The following is a 16,651-nucleotide window of genomic DNA, read 5'->3' as shown; positions in this document are numbered from 1 at the left end:
TGTATATTTTGAAAACAAACAGGAAGAAATATTTTAAATATTTGTCACAATTACTTTGATTTGCATTTCTGATAAAATACATTCTAATTTTATAAAATGTAAATGTTTAAAAAAAACTCCTTTAGATCACTGAATGTGAGTCTGAGCCTCTTGCAGGGCCCCAGGGCCCCAGGGCCCCTTTCCTGGTGGACCCCAAGGTACAGCTCAGCCACCTCTCATCTGGAGAGCAGTCCTCTGGTATCCCACCTCTGACGAAGCACAGAGATTCCTCCACCCAGCAGTGCTCTGGACCTACCATAGGTAGGTTTTTGTAGGAGGTGGGGTTTACCCAAACTGTTGGGTAGCCAAGCATTTTCCTGTATATTTCCCCTGCTATGACTCTTCCTCCTGCATGGTGTCCCCATCCCTCCCCCCAGGACTAAGAGCATTAGCCACCACCCCCATTCTCCAATCGCTATGTGTCAACTATTAGAATCAAGATGCTACAAGCATCTTTTTAATGCCAGCTTTTAGCCACCTGAAGACATTCCATTTCAGTATGTGAGAAGGAAGCCTCGGGGATTGGCGGGTAGATCCATCTCTACGGTGAAGACGTGTTCAGACCAGCTATGGAAGGGGCACTGCCAGGTGTGGTGGGTGAGGGGCTGAAGGAGTCCTGAGCTGCTTCCACCCAGTGGCAGTGCTGACCCACAGCAGATGGACGTGAGCCGCAGGGACACAGAGGTGAGGTATTCTGTAGACTGGGCGGCTCTGCTGGCCCTCCACGTGTTTTCTTTTAAGCAGTAATTTACCCAAGGCCACTCTGGCCCTGGTCTGGCGTGTAAGTCAATAGAATATGTCACAGTCCTCCACAAGAACCTGTTATCAGCAGGGGTACTCCTGGGGCTCAGGAATGTTTGTCCAAAGACTCCTCCAGATAAGAACACAGGCTACCCTGAAAGGGGCACTTGGTGACCTTTACGCAGACCAAAGATCCAAACTCAGGAAAAAGGATAATTAAAAGCAAAGCCCACAGACCATAAAATCTGTTAGAACAAGTTCCAATTGGAACCAGTCAGTGCAGGCTACAGTAACCAAGAGCCTTTAGGCCCTTAGCTGTCTTTTTAACTTCACTGTAAGGGGGAAAATTTCTCGGCACCCCCTGGGCTTTGCTTGGGTACCCCTGCCCACCCCCCCCCCGGGCTTTGCTTGGGTACTTGTGGGTAAAATCATGCACAGTGGGAACTTAAAACTCTGATGCTTTCAGTCAGAAGTGAAGAGGTGGTGCTTGGGCTGGACTCCAGAAACTTCCCTAGGACCTGAGGAAATAGGGACAAAGTTGGAAATGCTGTTCCCCTCTCAGAGATGCCCCGTGGTCTCCTGGAGGGCGCTCCTCCTTGTAATAAACAGCTTTGACTGTTAAGGCACCATTCCAGAATCCCAATAAAACGCCAGGTCTCTTAAAGCAAAGAAGAAGGATTTATTCTGTCCAGGGCCACGGGAGCAGACAGTTCTGCAGCCCAAGACACTCAAGGCTGGTGGGAGGCAGCTTAAAAACAGAAAAAAAATCACAAAGAAGGGATCAGGAGAGGCGAGTACAACCATAAGACACACTTCATAAAGTGGGAGGCACCAAGTTACGTGCCTTCCCAGAATCTGCCCTTTTGTACCTACTCAGGAAGCAGCACCAGTTCCATGGTTTAAAGATATTGTGATGAGGGTGAACGCAGGTGAGGGTGGATTTGTCAACGTCTGTGGGAGTGGGCTCCTGTGGAAACGGGGGCTCATTCTGCACAGGTTGAGGTGTCTGAGCAGAATGGGCTCAGCCTGACCTCATTTCCAAATCAGCCCATGACACTGGTAGACCTCATGGCTTGCTTGAAATCCTGTCTTTCAGGAACACCAGACTGAGAGACATGAAGTGACCCCTAGGCCTTGGTAACAAAAAGCTTGCTGGAGACCCACAGCCAGTATGTGGCTGGGCCAGCATGCCCAGCCAAGGCCCACTGGGCTCCGAATTCTCCCCAGTGGGGCTGACAGCTGGGGGTGCTGGTTTGCAGACATCACGCAGGTTCTTCTGGGAATCCGTGGCCAAATCTACCTGTCACCAGGCAAAGGCATTGTCCACACCACTGGACAGTAGCCTCTGCTGGTCAGCGGGAGGGGGAACAAGCAGAGAGCAGAGCTCATTAGCCCTGTCTACTCCCTTAGCTCAAGACCCCTGTGACCAGGCTGCCACTGACTCCATTGACCAGTGCCCAACGTCACAGCTGGAGAAGACACCCCCAGCCCACCAGCGGATTTGTTCCAAGGTTTAGATCAACTTTAGAATCAGCTGAGTGCGTAGGGGGGTGGGGCTCTGTTTTGCTTATTTTTGGATGATAGGTTCAAGCAGGAAAATGCGAAGATGTCTCTGTCAAACCCCTGACACATGCACAGCAGGCCACTTTGCTTTTAAGTGTTGAGATCAGTGTTTGCAAAGCACAAGGCAAGAGCTGGGTGCCAGTCTCAGCAGCAGGGAGGAAGCCCGGGGGGCAGCCAGGGAGCGTCTGCCCAGGGAGGGGGTAGGAGGGGCCCTCTGTCCTCCCCTCAGCCTCTGTTTTGGGGAAGGAAACCCAGAGAATATTTCTAATGGCCCCAGGCAAGGGGCAGCTCCAGAGACCCAGGGGCTGAGGGAAAATAACACACGGGGCACATGTTTTGTAGACTTTGGATGCCCACGATTGAGAGGTTATTATTTTAGTGCATCTGGTGAGAAAGACAGGATTCATCTCCTTCATTTTCTGGTTCTTTTTTCGAAAGACTCATTCTGTGGTTGTGAGAGTGACAGTGACTACTTAGTGCAGCCCTGGTGAACAATTTGCTGAGCACCGAAATAAGAGTCCCCAGCTCCACTCGGTGAGATGGAATTCGGGAGAGCCGTGTGACATAGCAGGACAGCTCTGTGACCCCCAGAAGTCGTAGGCCATCCTCCTGGATCGGCTTCCTCTCCCTCTCTTCTGGGCAGCGTCCTGTGGCACGGCTCTGCCATGTGCTTAGGGCCCCGCCTCTCCCGCGACAGCGAATTCAGCTCCCTCCACAGCAGGCCTCCTGAGCGCTGTGGCCAGTTCCCAGCCCCCAGGTTTCCGCGTGTGGGTTCCCTGGGAACAAAGCTGGCTTTCACACACCCCGGGCCATGGCGAGGTGGACTTGGGGTCAGGATGGGCTTATTGCCACCGTCAGCAGCCGCAGCCGAGCTTTGGCCGTCATCTTACTGCGTCTTCCAGCTCCGAGCTTCCGGCGTAGTGGGCTTCTCTGCCCTCTCTCAGGGACTGGACCCAGAAAAGCCTGGAAGTGCAGCCATGGTGTCCGTGTTCCGCCCTTTCTGCCTCTCGTAGGCCCAGGAACTCCATCTTCCAAGGAGCTATTCAAATAGAAGGTCTAAAAAAATAAACGGGGGGTCACGCTTCACCCAGCCCCGCGTGCCAGCCACCGAGCCGCTCAGCCCGTTTCTGAAACGCTTTCTGACCGAGGCTCCGGTTACTCTGGCCCACTTCCTGCCCTGGTGTGTGCTGGCTGGGGGGCTTCCTGGAAGGACAGAGGCCAAAACACTCAAACCGCTTCCCCAGGGAGGAAGCCTTAACTTCACAGAAGCTGGAGGCTGCGGAACTCGAGGGAGAAGGGAGCTGCCAGGGCCGGGCCCGCAGGGAGAGGCTGTTTATGGTTCTGCAGCTGCGGACTGAGTGGCGGTCCCTGTGAGGGGTGGGCAACAAAGGGCACCATTTATTCCTTCATTCCCCCCGCCTCCTCTTCCGCCTCGTAGGCCCCAAGTCCTGGGCTCACGTGCCAACCTCACCCGGAGCCCCTTGGCCTGGCATGCATGGGTGTTAGGAACCGGGCTTCTGGGGCTGGAAATGACGGGAATAGTGACAACAAACCTGTGGCGCTCGCCCTCCACGGGCAAGAGTCTGAAGGACCTGCAAATACCGACCATTAATCCTCCCAGGGGGTTGGAACATGCTGATCACAACGTGGTAGGGTCACACTGCCCACCCTGATTCCATCATTATGCAGGATGTGTGCATTGAAATGTCATACTACACCCAGGAAGATGGACAACTGTCCCATGTCAACTCTAAAGAGAATTGTTTAAAAAGTTGAAATCCCCTCCACCCCTGTGTGTGTTGGAGAGGGGGTGGGGGGTGTATACCAGCATCGTCTCCATTTTATAGACAAAGAAATAGGAAAATTTGCACAGCCGGACAGTGACTGAGCTGGTACACGAGGCCAGCTTGACTGTCTAGTTTGAGTTTAAAACTTTAAATCAAACTGAGCCTCCAAAACACAAGGATTAAAATGGGAATTGCCAGGGGCCGGCCAGGGAGTGGAGGGTCAGTGTTGAATGGGGACAGGGTTTTAGTTTGGGGAGATGAAAAAATTCTAGAGATGGGTGGTGGTGACGGTCCCACGTTGTGAGTGTGCTTAATGGCCCTCAACGGGAGACCTTGTGGAAATGATGTATCCGTGTACATACGTTTTACTGCACTATTATTTCCTCAGGTGCAGGGAAATAGCTCCAGAGGTAATCATCCCATTGCACAAGAAATGGATCACCTTCCACTATAAAAGGCATCCGTGAGGAGGAAAACGGCAGGCTGGGATTTTGTAGCCAGCTGCTGGTCTCAGGTTCTGGTTAAGGGGAACCTGCAGGTAGCTGTTGACGTGTGACACAGACACCACAGACGTATCTGCCCATCCCAGTCAGTTGTGCACATCAGGTGAGGTACAGAGAGCAAATGGCAAAGCTATGTGACATCTCCAGATAGGACATCTATCACAAGCTGGGACCTTTTGGGGACTTTCTAAGTGCTTCTGAGACCCAGAACCCGACCTTCAGCATTAGCCTTCCCTGGACCTCAAGTGGCCTGCCGGCCCTTCAGGCCTTCAGCTTGCCCAGCCTCCACCATCACCTCAGCCAATTCTTCAACATCAGCGAGTCCCCACCAGTGGATGGAAGGATGATTGATACATAGAAAGTGTTGTGGTTTGGATGTGAGGTGTCCCCAGACGCTCATGTGTGAGACAATGCAAGAAGGTCCAGAGGGGAAGTGATTGGGTTGTGAGCATCTTACCCCATCAGTGAATTAATCCCCTGATAGGGATTAACTGAGTGGCCACAGACGCAGTGGGGTGTGGCTGGAGGAGGTGGGACTGGGGGCATGGCTCTGGGGTAGATATTTGTATCTGGAGAGTCGGGGGAGTCTCTCCCTCTGCTTCCCGATCACCATGTGAGCTGCTTCCCTCTGCCACACTCTTCCACCATGTTGATCTGCCTCCCTGGAAACCGGAGCAATGAAGCTGGCTGTCAGTGGGCCCTCCCACTTGTCCCATCTGCAGTTGTTCTGGTCCTGTCTTTCAGTCGCAGCAGTGAAAAAAATTGACTAAAACAGACAGAGGCAGACATGGAGAGATATAAAGTATACGTACAAACACAGGTGCATTCCCACACATATATACACGACACACACAGCCCCTTAATGCCCCATCCCCTTGTCTGTGAAGTGTGGATGGGACAGCAGCGGACCTGCCTCAAATGGTTTTAACTAGTGTCACCCTGGTTGAGGTAGCTAACACCCTAACAAAAGCACCAGGCACCCAGCCCCTGCTGGGTACCTGCAGTAGCTAGAACTCATTTCTAGATTCCAGAAATGTGCATGATGGGGTGTGGCAGATGGGCAGAAAAGTTCCACCGATGTCACATGTGGCCGAATGTCAACCTTTAGAGCCTCTCTCTGCTCTGCGTGAGTGGCAGGACTAGGAGGTGATCAGCACCACGCCTGCCCTCAGGAACCCCCAAATCTGATACAGAAATCAGCAGGTAAACCCTGGTGAGGCTCTATGGGGAGTATACACATATGTCACCAGGTGGAAACATCACAGTCCCCAGTGAATAACTTCAAATCATAACGTATTTGTCTGACTATCAGTTTTCTATTGCTGGCTCACAAATTGAAGGCCTGAACAGCACCCACTTATGGAAGTCAGACATCTGGGAAGAATCAGCAGAGTTCTTGGCTTTGGCTCTCCTAAGGCCAGAATCAAACTCTTAGCCCACCCGGGTTGGTATTGGGGAGCTCTGTAAAGAACCTGCCGCAGGCCCCTTGCAACCAGGGGTAGAGCCCAGTTCCCCACAGCTGCCAGTCAGGCTTCCCTCTCCTCCCTGGCTGTGTACCAGGACCATTGCCCTCCTGAAGGTGTCCCCCTCTCTACCGCCTCCCCCCCCCACACACACCTTCAAGCCAAAAATGGGAGGCTGAACCTGGATTCTCTCCGACTCCCGCACTACCTCCTGTCAGCCTGCAGACACCTGTTCTTAAAGGGCTCTTGTAGTGGATTAGAAGCTGGTGATCTCTTTTGAGGAACCAGAAGTCAATGGATTAACAACCTTTACCACGACTACAGGATCCCTTTCACTGCATGACTAACCCAACCGCAAGAGGCATACCCCACCCTATTCACAGGGTCCCCCCACATTCAAGGGGAGGGACATTACATGCCCTTGGTACAAGTTGCCCACATGGTCAGAATAGGCTAGGCAAAGCTGCAGTGACAGCAAGCCCTTGGTGCACACCACCTGTTGGCTGGGCGTTGCTCTGGGTCATCTCTACATCTGCACGGGGCAGATACGTGGGGGTCAGGTGGCAGAGAGAGAGACGACATGGCAGAGTGCATGGCAAAGCACACACAGGCCCTCACAGCTTCTGCCTGTGGTAAATCCCAACATTCCTTTCCCTTTCCTTTCCCTTGGTCAAGGGGCCACGGATGCTCAGTCCTGACCTGGGTCCAGGAGAAAGGAGGCTAGCCATGTCTGGTGACCAGCACTAATGACTGGCAAAAGAGAATCCTCCAAAATGGAGCAGCCCTGAGGAGAGCCAGCTCCTCCCAGCTCTGCAGGGTGCTGTACTGATGGGACTCTTCATTTGCAAGAGACAGAAAGAAACTCCCAGAAACCAGCTCAGGCCAAAGAAGTCAGTTCTGTAGCCATCAACTCAGAGGCTGGAAATGGCCCGGACAGTTGGCAGAGTCGCAGGACTCAGAGACTTCTGGAACTGGAGCCAGGGCGCAGCCCCGTGCTGGTCCTCCTCCGCCTTCCATCTCTGAGCTCTGCTTCTGTGTTCCCGGCCTTGCCCACTCCTCCTGCAGACAGGCCTGTGGCCACCACCGCATAGTCTCCTCAGTGAAACGAGCAGGTGACCATCCTCCTGTGCTGGTATTAGCCCCAGGGAAGACTCTGGCCTGCCCGTCTGGTTCATATGCTCACCACCTCCACAGCAGGAGGCCAGAAATGGTCCAAGATGAGGTTGAGGAGCAGGTCTCTAACCAGAGGGAAAAAAGGAAGAGGGAAAGGGGGGGCACGCAGCCCCGAGGGGCAGGCCAGCAGTCTCCTGTTCGTCTTCACAAAAACGGTTTCCAAAAAATGTCCTAATCCCTGCACATCTGCGGAAGCCAAGTGACGTCACCATCAGCTCAGTCGCAGGTGACAAAGGGAGCTCCTCCTCCGAGCTGTAGCACCCTAGGCCTGGGGTCTTTCTTCTGAGCCCAGCTGGGACCTTCTTGGAGAGCTTCTGCTGGGTCCTTCCTGCGTGAACAGGCCCAGGGGAGTTGTTTGGGACAGAGCTCCTGCTGTATGCACTCTCCTCTGAAAGCTGGATTCCATGTGGGGGCTTATGGGGGGGCTCGCTTCTAAAACACGGGGCTCTTTTCTTTTTTTATTAATTTTTTAATGTATACATGACAGCGGAATGCATTACAATTCTTATCACACATATAGAGCACAATTTTTCGTATCTCCAGTTGTATACATAGTATATTCACACCAATTCCTGTCTTCATACATGCACTTCGGATAATAATGTCCGTCTCATTCCACCATCATTAATAACCCCATGCCCCCTCCCTTCCCCTCCCACGCCTCTGCCCTATCTAGAGTTCATCTATTCCTCCCATGTTCCCCCTCTCTACCCCACTATGAATCAGCCTCCTTGTATCAGAGGAAAACATTTGGCATTTGTTTTTTTGGGATTGGCTAACTTCACTTAGCATTATCTTTTCTAACTCTATCCATTTACCTGCAGATGCATTTTATTCTCTTTTATTGCTGAGTAAAATTCCATTGTGTATATCTGCCACATTTGTTAAAATCATGGGGCTCTCTTCATAATCCCTGCCCTAAGCAAAGCCCAGCCTTGGTGTTTGCCTTCTCTCCTTCACTCCTGCACGGGCTGGGCCAGCTTTCCATGTGGGTTTGCCAAGAGCCAAAGTGAAAGCTCAAAAACATGTCCCACAAACACGGGGGAAGAACAGCTTCTACGAAGGATGCGAGGTCAACAGCAGCCCCAGAGGCAGCGTCCTGGCTGAGTGCTCACCCTCTCCCGGCCCAACACTCCCAGCTGTCACTGCCGGGTCAGCTGCCATGGGCTCTTGGCCTCTGACCTCAACTGCTTGCAGAAATGGGGAGCCACCGAGGGGCCTCCGCCCCCCAGGTGGCCTCCAGCCCAGCTCTGGCATCAGACCCAGGCTGTATGATCTAGTGCACTGTTTTCTGCAGAAATTAGGCTTCTGCGGGGCTCCTGCCTCCACTGGCAGACAGCTAGCGGCTCGGGTTGGGCGACAGGAGAACTGGCATTGGCTACATCCATTTCAACCTCAGATGCCTCACGAAGGCCACAGGGTAGGAACACCAGGGGCACACAGGAAAGGGGCCACTCTGTGTTTCAGCCAAGGTGCATGGGCCAGAGCAAACAGCCAGTTCCTGTTTCTTACGGCCCCTGGGGCTGAGTGTCTCCCTGGCCTCCGAAGCGCTTAGAAACAGGCTGCTCTGAACAGCCAGAGGGAAAAGGCCAACCGCTCTTGCTCTGTAAATCCTGAAAAGAGTTCCAGGTCCTGAAAACACAAGGTCACAGACAGAAAACACAAGGACACTGTCTCAGTCTGTTTTCTGCTGCCATAACAGAATACTTGAGGCTGGGGAATTTATAAACAATAGGAGTGTACTTAGTGCATGGTTCTGGAGGCTGAGAAGTCTACCAGCCTTGGTGCTGGCATCTAATAAGGGTCATCAAGTTGGAAGGTTGAAGGGCAAGCACACACAAGTCAGAGGGGACGAGAGGTTGTGCACTTACATTCCCAACATAACCACCCAGTTCCTCAATAATTCATTCACGAGAACAGAGCCCTTACGACCTAACCCCCTCTCCAAGTTCCACCTCTGAATACTGTTACAATGGCAATTAGTGTCTTAGAGGGAACCTTCGAACCACATCAGATGTTAAGCTGTGACAACTGAAATTCAGTATCTGCCAAAATGGTGTTCTCTTCCTGTGCAAGTCTCAACTGAAGAAAGCCTGCAAAGGGAGGGAATTGTGGGTGCTTAGAGAGGTGTTGGCCATGGACATGGGGTCCTGTTCATAATGTACTGCTTTAGAGTGAGATGAGGGCAGTGGACATTGTGGTGACCTCTGGATGGCAGCCTTAGCAGGAGTGAGCTCCACATCCAAGGAGGTATACAAGCAGATTCTGGATAAGCACTTAACAGGAAGGCTATAAAGAAAGCATAAATATCAGACAGGTTGTTTTAGATGATTTCTAAAGTTCTACTTCATAAGTTTATTTTCTGTTACTATAACAAAATACCTGAGGCTGGGCATATAAAGAAAAGAGATTTACTTAACTGTCAATTTTGGAGACTGAAAGTACAACACCAGTAGTTTTATTGGCTCAACTTCTGGGGAGGGCCCTTGGGCCATGTCACAATGTGAAAGATGTCATCACAATGGCAGGAGCACTTTTGAGATAGAGATCACCTGGCAAGAAAGCCAGCCAGAGAGAGACTGTGACTCCTTGGGCCCCAACATGTCACCAGGTCCCAGTGGGAACCTGGGGGCCTCTCACGCGTTCTACCTACAGGTGCCAGGATATGGAGGCCCCCTGCAGCACTGAGCTCAGGAGCCCCAGCCACACCCATGCCACGTCCTGGTGGGGAACAGGTCCGTCTCCCAGCCTCTCATCTGACTCAGCCTCACTGTCCTGGAGGTAAGGGGGCAGGAATTTTCCTTCCCTGGCCTGAACTCGAGGCTCTGATGAAAGGTCCCTGGAGCCTCTCCAAGCAGACCTAGAGTCCAGGCTGGGGCCAGGGAGTGACCAGGGAGGCACAGGCCCCGGGCCCAGTGCAGAGAGGAGCGAGGTGCAGACTCCTTGTGGAGGCGAGAGGCCTGGTGGGGTGGCCTCCTGGTGCTCGGTGGCCTCCTGGGACTAGGCGGCCTCCTGGCACTCCTTGCCGCCGTCTGCAGGGCTGCCCGACACGGGCTCCTAACGGAGTCTGGAGCACACGCTGCTGCGCACAGAGCAGGAAGGCACAGCTCGCCATCCCTGTGCAGGGCCTTGAACCCTGGAAACTGGTAAACACGGGGGGTGATGGAGGACCAGGGTCACGGCCAGCAGGGCCAGCTGCTGACCATGGGTGGGGAGGCTTTCTCCAGGCGGGAGAGGCGGGGCCGGGTGCCTTCCCTGTCTGACCCCTGGCTCCCGCTCCCTGGGCTCTTGTCTTCGGCTGTGTTCCTCTGGGACCCTGCAGCCCCCTGGTCCCCCTTGTGCCCTGCTTCTGGAGGGGGCGTGGGGCAGGCCTGCCCAGACCTGGGTCCAGGGCCCGCCGCTTGCCCCATCCACTGTTCAGGTTCGCGCTGGGCTCACAGCATCTGCACTGGCAGCGGCTCTGCGGGCTGCGGGAGCACGGGCACCGCTCAGGTGCCATCAGCCTTCCCCTCCTGGCAGCCCCTGTCCCTGGCCTGCTCCTGGTGTGGGCAGCCCAAGGACCCAACTCATCTCTGACTGCAAGACTCGTGCTGCTCAGGACTCCATCCTGAGGGCAGCAGGACAGGAGGAGGACAGGGCGGGCACCCCACCTGGGCGCTTGGCCTCCAGCTCTGTGACCCCCGACGGGCTCTGGAGCTCTCTGAGCCCCGGTTTCCTCCTGGAGAGAGGGACTACTTTCTGTGGCCTGTGCCTGGCAGGGACCTCACAGGACTGAGTGGAGACAGCGATGTGAGCTCAGACCTTGTGGAAACTCACAGCACGAGGGTGTGAGCTCTGCCCCGGTCCCACGGCACCTCCCTGGCTCCACAGGTGTCCCCAGAGCTCCCACCCCACGGCGCACAGGAAAGGAGGGAGACTTAAGAACCTGGCCTCGGCCACGGCCAGAGGGCACGGCCCTACTTTGCCTGGGCATCTAGGTGGGAGCTCACTCCTGGAGCTGTGCTGCTTCCGCCCTGACAGACAGGCTCAGGTGGACAGCCCGCCCTTCCTGCATCCCCATGGGCCCAAGCTGGGGGCTCAGGGAGGCTCACACAGCCAAGGCCACCTGTGCAGTGTCAGCCCAGCCTCCAGGCTACAAGAGGGCACAGCTGCTCAGGAGGCAGGTGACCACCCACCCAAGGGTCAGCTGCCTTGGGGGGGGGTGGCGGGTGACCAAATACAATGACAACTCAGGCCGCTGGACCCCAGGCAGGTATCACTGTCCCACCCCGCAGAGGGGATGGCGCTTAACCCTTCCCTGCTGGTCACTCCCGCCAGCTCTGCTGCAGGAGATCCTGAGCCAGCTTTATAGAGTCAGCCCTCCTGGCCTCTGACCCACCTCCCCTTCTTCTCTCTCTCTCCTTCCTGGCCTCTGCCCCTCACTGCTGCTCCTTGTCAGTGTCAGAAAAGTTCCCAAGGAGGGACACCGCTGGTAGAAACCGTGCCAGAGGCAGGGCCCGCTTCCCTCCAGCTGCGCCCCCAGGTGCCAGCAGCCATCCTCACCTCATGGGATCCTAATGAAAGGACTCAGTGTCCTGGCCCAGGTGGGCGTGCCAAACCCCCTCTCCCACCCACCGGGCAGGCTGGCTCTGGTGGGGCCCACAGGAAATGGAGGCGTGGAGCCATGGCCCTGGGCCACCCCCAGCTGCTGCTTAAAAGGGAGGCTGGCCAGGCTGCAGGGAGCCCACACCATGATGCCCTGGACGTCCCTGCTCCTGCTGCTGCTGGCCGGGCTCCCTGCTGCACGGCCCGCTCCCCCGACCTGCTACTCCAGGATGCTGACCCTGAGCAGGGAGATCACCAGTGAGTTCCAGGGGCTGCAGGCCGCAGAGCCAGGGGTGAGTCCCCCCCACACCCACCCCCGCCCTGGAGCCAGGCCAGGAGGCTCCGAGAAGATGCACCTCCCAAACACATGGCTTTGATGAAAAAGAAAGGGTGGGGAGAAGGAAAGAAGGAAAAGAGAGAGAAAAAGAAAAATAGAGAAGACTGCCATTCTTTTCTAGAAAAAGATAATCTCAAGGGCTTTTACATATTTCCCTCCTACTAAATATGCCAATGATTCGCCTTTTTAAAGATATAAGGAAAAGTAACCAAAGACCTCACAAGTTTTGTTTGAACTTATTAGCAAATATCAGAGACGCTGTAGTAAAATGTACCAAAAGAAAAGATCAGCTCCTCTCGGAGTCTAGGACTTCAGAGTCACCTCATAGCCCAGTGACCCCTGTGTGCTGAGGGGTGGTGACCCCTTACCTGCTGGGGACCCTGGGCAGATCACTCTGCCTGCTATCTCAGTTTTCTGCCTGTAGAATAGATGACCACAGCTTGCCCACCCCACCCGCCCCAGGCACACAGAGGGTCAAAGGAGTGAGCAAGGGTGGCTAGCTGGGTCAAGAGGACACCCAGGAATTCAGAGTCGGGCGTCCAGAGGGGTGGCTGAGTCGGGCATCTGACAGAGAAAAGCAATGAATTCAGCTTCATTAAGAGCTTCAGCACAATTGAGCAGCGTCTCTTGACTGCTTGTAAATGCTTCAAAAAGAACCTAATGATTCTCAGATGTTGGGGTTTACAGGACTCTAACACCCTCTCTGTGTTTTCTTTTTTAAAGCCAAATAACATGTATTTATGTCTGATTATAAAAGTAACATACTTTGTAGAACAGTCGGAAAATGCACACAAAGAGGAAAATAGGCATGACTGTAATCTGTCACCCAGAGGCGACGGCTCCCACTGCATTCCAAAGGCTGGCGTTTCTGCCTCCTGTCTGTGCCAAGGTACCCAAGCGCCAGGCTGCAACAAAATTGGGATCAAATGGCACAAGCTGTTTTGCAACTTGCTTATTAACGACATTGTGGAGTAAGTTGATACCCTTCGGTACAAAAGAACTTGGCTGGGTAGGTGCACCACGATCCCTTCCTTGGAAGAGACAGAGCAATCGTCTTTTAAAAGAACCCGATTTTAAAAGGTATAAAAAAAAAAAAAAGAAAAGAAAAGAAAAACCCATAGGCTCAGAATGTTAGAACTAGAAAGAAGTGGAAAGATTATACATTCCAGCTCTTTCATTTCCCAACTGAGAAACTAGGTCACAGAGGAAGATATGCGCCCGAGGTCACGCAGGCAGGCTGGAACTGAGGGCTTCATCCCTGAACCGACCCAGGAGTAAGATGTAGCAATAGGAAAGTAGTATGCGGGTGCTGCAGAGGGTTACACAGGACCCATTTTACTCTATGTAATTAATTTATAATAATACGTATTTATGTATATGTTTGTATATTTTATACTTGTTATATATTACATGTATCTATATATAGGTGTAGAACTATCATATAACTAAACAGCTATAAAATTGTTTTATTATGTATACATACATGGTGGTTATTAAATGTTACTATGTGTTTGCGTGTGCATCAAATGGTGCCTTGATTCAGACCAAATATGTTAATGCTGTGTTCTAAAAGGCAAAATCTGGGAGACCAGTTGTCCGCTTGGGGTGCATGGACATGTAAGACTAGCAAGTTTTTCAGGTGTCATAGCACCAAGAAAGACCCCAGGATCTGGGCTGGGCTGGCCAGAGCCTCTGTGGCCAGGCTGAGCCTGTGTCCTTTCTGCAGGAGCCCTGTGTGAGGTACCTGCCCGGGCTGCACCTGGATATCCACGTAAGCGGGCTCTGCCTGGTGGGGGCAGTCTGCATCCTTTGCTGCTGAACATCCAGCATGGGGTGGGAGAGGCCCCATGGGGTGGGAGAGGTACAGGAGGACACCGGCGCTCCTTAGCTCCTCTCCCCCTGGCTGCCGACTTCTCCCGTGAACCCTCTCCTCTTGCCCACTCCCAGAATTACTGTGTGCTGGCCAAGCTGCGGGACTTCGTGGCCTCACCCCACTGTTGGAAAATGGCCCAGGTGGACGCCCTGAAGGACAAAGTGCGGAAGCTGTACACCATCATGAACTCGTTCTGCAGGAGGGTAGGTGGACGCCATTGACCACCCCTGTTCGCCTGCTGTCAGCAGAGATGTCCTGAGCTTCTCCAGGATGAGAGCTGGGAGGAGGGGCTTGAGCAGGAGCAGGGGGCTTAGGAGGAGCTCACATCCACAAAGCCCTTGTGCAGCACCACCTCCTCGCTGACTGACGGGGATTCATGAGACAGCTACACGGGGCGCCATTCCCCGCCCCCTGAGACAGACGGCCACGAGCCAAGCAGGGCCTGTGGGAGGAGCTTTCTGGAGGAGCAGGGTCCCCAGGAGTGCTCTGGGGGGGGGAGCTCTGGTAGGAGAGGGGAGGGGAGAGCCACGGGATCCCAGGTGGCCCTGAACTGTGGCTTCATCTTCCCCTACCCAATGCAAACATGTCAACTGGGGACACACTAGTCCTCACCTCATGACATCACAGGAAAGGTAAGAATCACACCCTCCCATGCACCAGAACCATCCTGACCCCCTTGGTCCCAAGACACCCAACAGAGCAGCCACACCTGGGCTCTCCAGCCCCTGCCTGGCCAGAGTGAGCCCCAGAGAAACCCCATTAGTTGACATTTCTTTGTGTAGCAAAGATTTGTCACCCATTTCCCCATGTCCCGTCCCTCCTCGTCCCCCTCTCCCCCTGGTCTGTGGGGGACAAGGTGGCAGAAGCAGGTGCAGTGACTGTCCAGCAGGTGAGCTGAGAGCCACCCTGTCCCACACACGACCCCAGTGCTGGGCCCCAGGTGTGGCCAAGAAGCAGGGTGAGCTCGTCCCTTGCTCCGTCACCTGTCCAACCCACGTGACATGACAGTAGGACAGGAGATCCTGTAGGGATGTGGAGAAAGCAGGGACCGGCTCTCCTGGGAGGAGGGAGTGGAGGTTTCCCTCCGGGAACACTTGTGTGACCTCCGAGGACAGGATGACCGAGAGTCCTGGAGCTGCGCCTGGCTCCAGGGCCCCCTCATTGCGCGTCTTTTGCAGGACCTGGTTTTCCTCTCTGATGACTGCAGCGCCTTGGAGCACCCAATCCCGGTGACCGCGGGCCCTCCTGAGGGCCAGAGCTAAGGCGGCCAGACTGGAGAAAGAACCCAGAGGCCTGAGGCTGTGCGTCTGCCCAGATGGAGGCGGAAGCCACAGCCCCACAGGCCTCCCGCGGCTGCGGGCCTCAGCCCCCTGTGGAAGGCGGCACTGCTGCTCGGGGGCCTGCCTTGGGCACGGGGTGGGAGGCCCGCTCTGCTGTGCCTTGGTGGTCAGATGCACCGGGAAGAGGGCTCACGGCCTCTCCTGCAGGGCCAGGAACTCGAGCCCACACAGGGCGGTGGTCCTGACCTTGGCGAGAGGGGGACACACATGCACCCGCCTCTTCCTTGTGGGGAACCTGCCGACCCCTGACCAAGCTTCTGTTTTATGCCTTCCCTCATCACAAGCTCCCGGTCCCTTCTTTCATTTTTAAAGAAATGTTACTGCTTTTAAGATGTATTTGTGAGGCTTTTACGTAGCGCTGCAAAAACACTCTTCCCCTGAAAGCTGATGAAAATCAAATAAAAACATCTTCACTGCGAAACCCGTGTTCTCCGCGACTTGCTGAAATCTCCTGCTCTCCACAGGAGAGCGGCTCCCTTCCCCTTTCCATCAGGAGCAGGAGTCGGGCTCAGCTGCATGGGCTGCATGAATGTCCACTCCCACGGCGTTGGCGTTGGGAGATGTGCCAATTTATGCTGGAGGTGGGAAGTCCCTTGGGGTGCAGACGGTGGGGACAGATCACATTGCCCCCACAGGCAGCGTGGGGCCTCTGGGGGCAATGCAATCTGTCCTTTCAGTTCTTTGGCTTCAATGACAAACGTGGAGACGGGCATCTCACGGGGCTGAAGCTCAGGTAGGTGACGAGGCCTGAGCTGCCCAAAGGTCAGGGCTAGTGAGTGGGGAGCAAAGCCCCTGCTCTTCCAGCAGCCCCGGAGGACTGTGCTTGTTTAATAATTTATAAACCCAACAATGAAATCTCAGCTAAGTAGCTGGATTGTAGAAAAATGTCACCAATGTTGATTTTGTGAAATTCCACATTATATTGGGTCTTCTCATTTCTTTGACTCCCTGCTGTGCGTATGGAGGGGCCCGGCTCTTCCTCCTTGATCTTAGATGCCTTGGGATTCTCAGAGGATTCATGAGATGGAGCCACTTGGCTTTTATTTTCTATTTGGAAGCACAGGCCCACAGGACCGCTATCCTAGCCTCCTAGGGCTGCCCCGGCATGGCACCAGGAACTGGGTGGCTTGAAATAAGAGGAAAGTGTCATGTTGCGGTTCTGGAGGCTGAAAGTTCTGGATCGAGGTGCCAGCAGGCCAGGAGCTCTGGAAGCTTCAGGACAGGGTCCCACCTTGCATCTTCTAGCCT

General features: G+C 54.2%; 1 protein-coding gene across 2 annotated transcripts; it reads left to right on the top strand.

The window, feature by feature from the left end:
* The first annotated feature begins 10,342 nt into the window (after positions 1–10,342).
* On the top strand, positions 10,343–15,718 carry Cytl1 (cytokine like 1). 2 transcript variants are annotated; one of them, XM_026395333.2, is made up of 5 exons: positions 10,343–10,415; positions 11,891–12,146; positions 13,917–13,961; positions 14,138–14,266; positions 15,242–15,718. In XM_026395333.2, the coding sequence occupies exons 2-5, from the start codon at positions 12,000–12,002 to the stop codon at positions 15,323–15,325; spliced, it is 405 nt and encodes a 134-aa protein (XP_026251118.2). In that variant the 5' UTR covers positions 10,343–10,415; positions 11,891–11,999; the 3' UTR covers positions 15,326–15,718. The 2 variants fall into 2 exon arrangements, with proteins under 2 accessions (XP_026251118.2, XP_026251117.2); XM_026395332.2 differs by lacking the exon at positions 10,343–10,415 and having other exon boundaries at positions 11,813–12,146.
* Positions 15,719–16,651: the final 933 nt, after the last annotated feature.

The sequence above is a fragment of the Urocitellus parryii genome, chromosome 10, assembly GCF_045843805.1.
Source record: "Urocitellus parryii isolate mUroPar1 chromosome 10, mUroPar1.hap1, whole genome shotgun sequence".
In the NCBI taxonomy this organism is placed as follows: domain Eukaryota; kingdom Metazoa; phylum Chordata; class Mammalia; order Rodentia; family Sciuridae; genus Urocitellus; species Urocitellus parryii.
The sequence above is the reverse complement of the archived record's forward strand: the minus strand, read 5'-3'. Positions and strand labels throughout refer to the sequence as shown.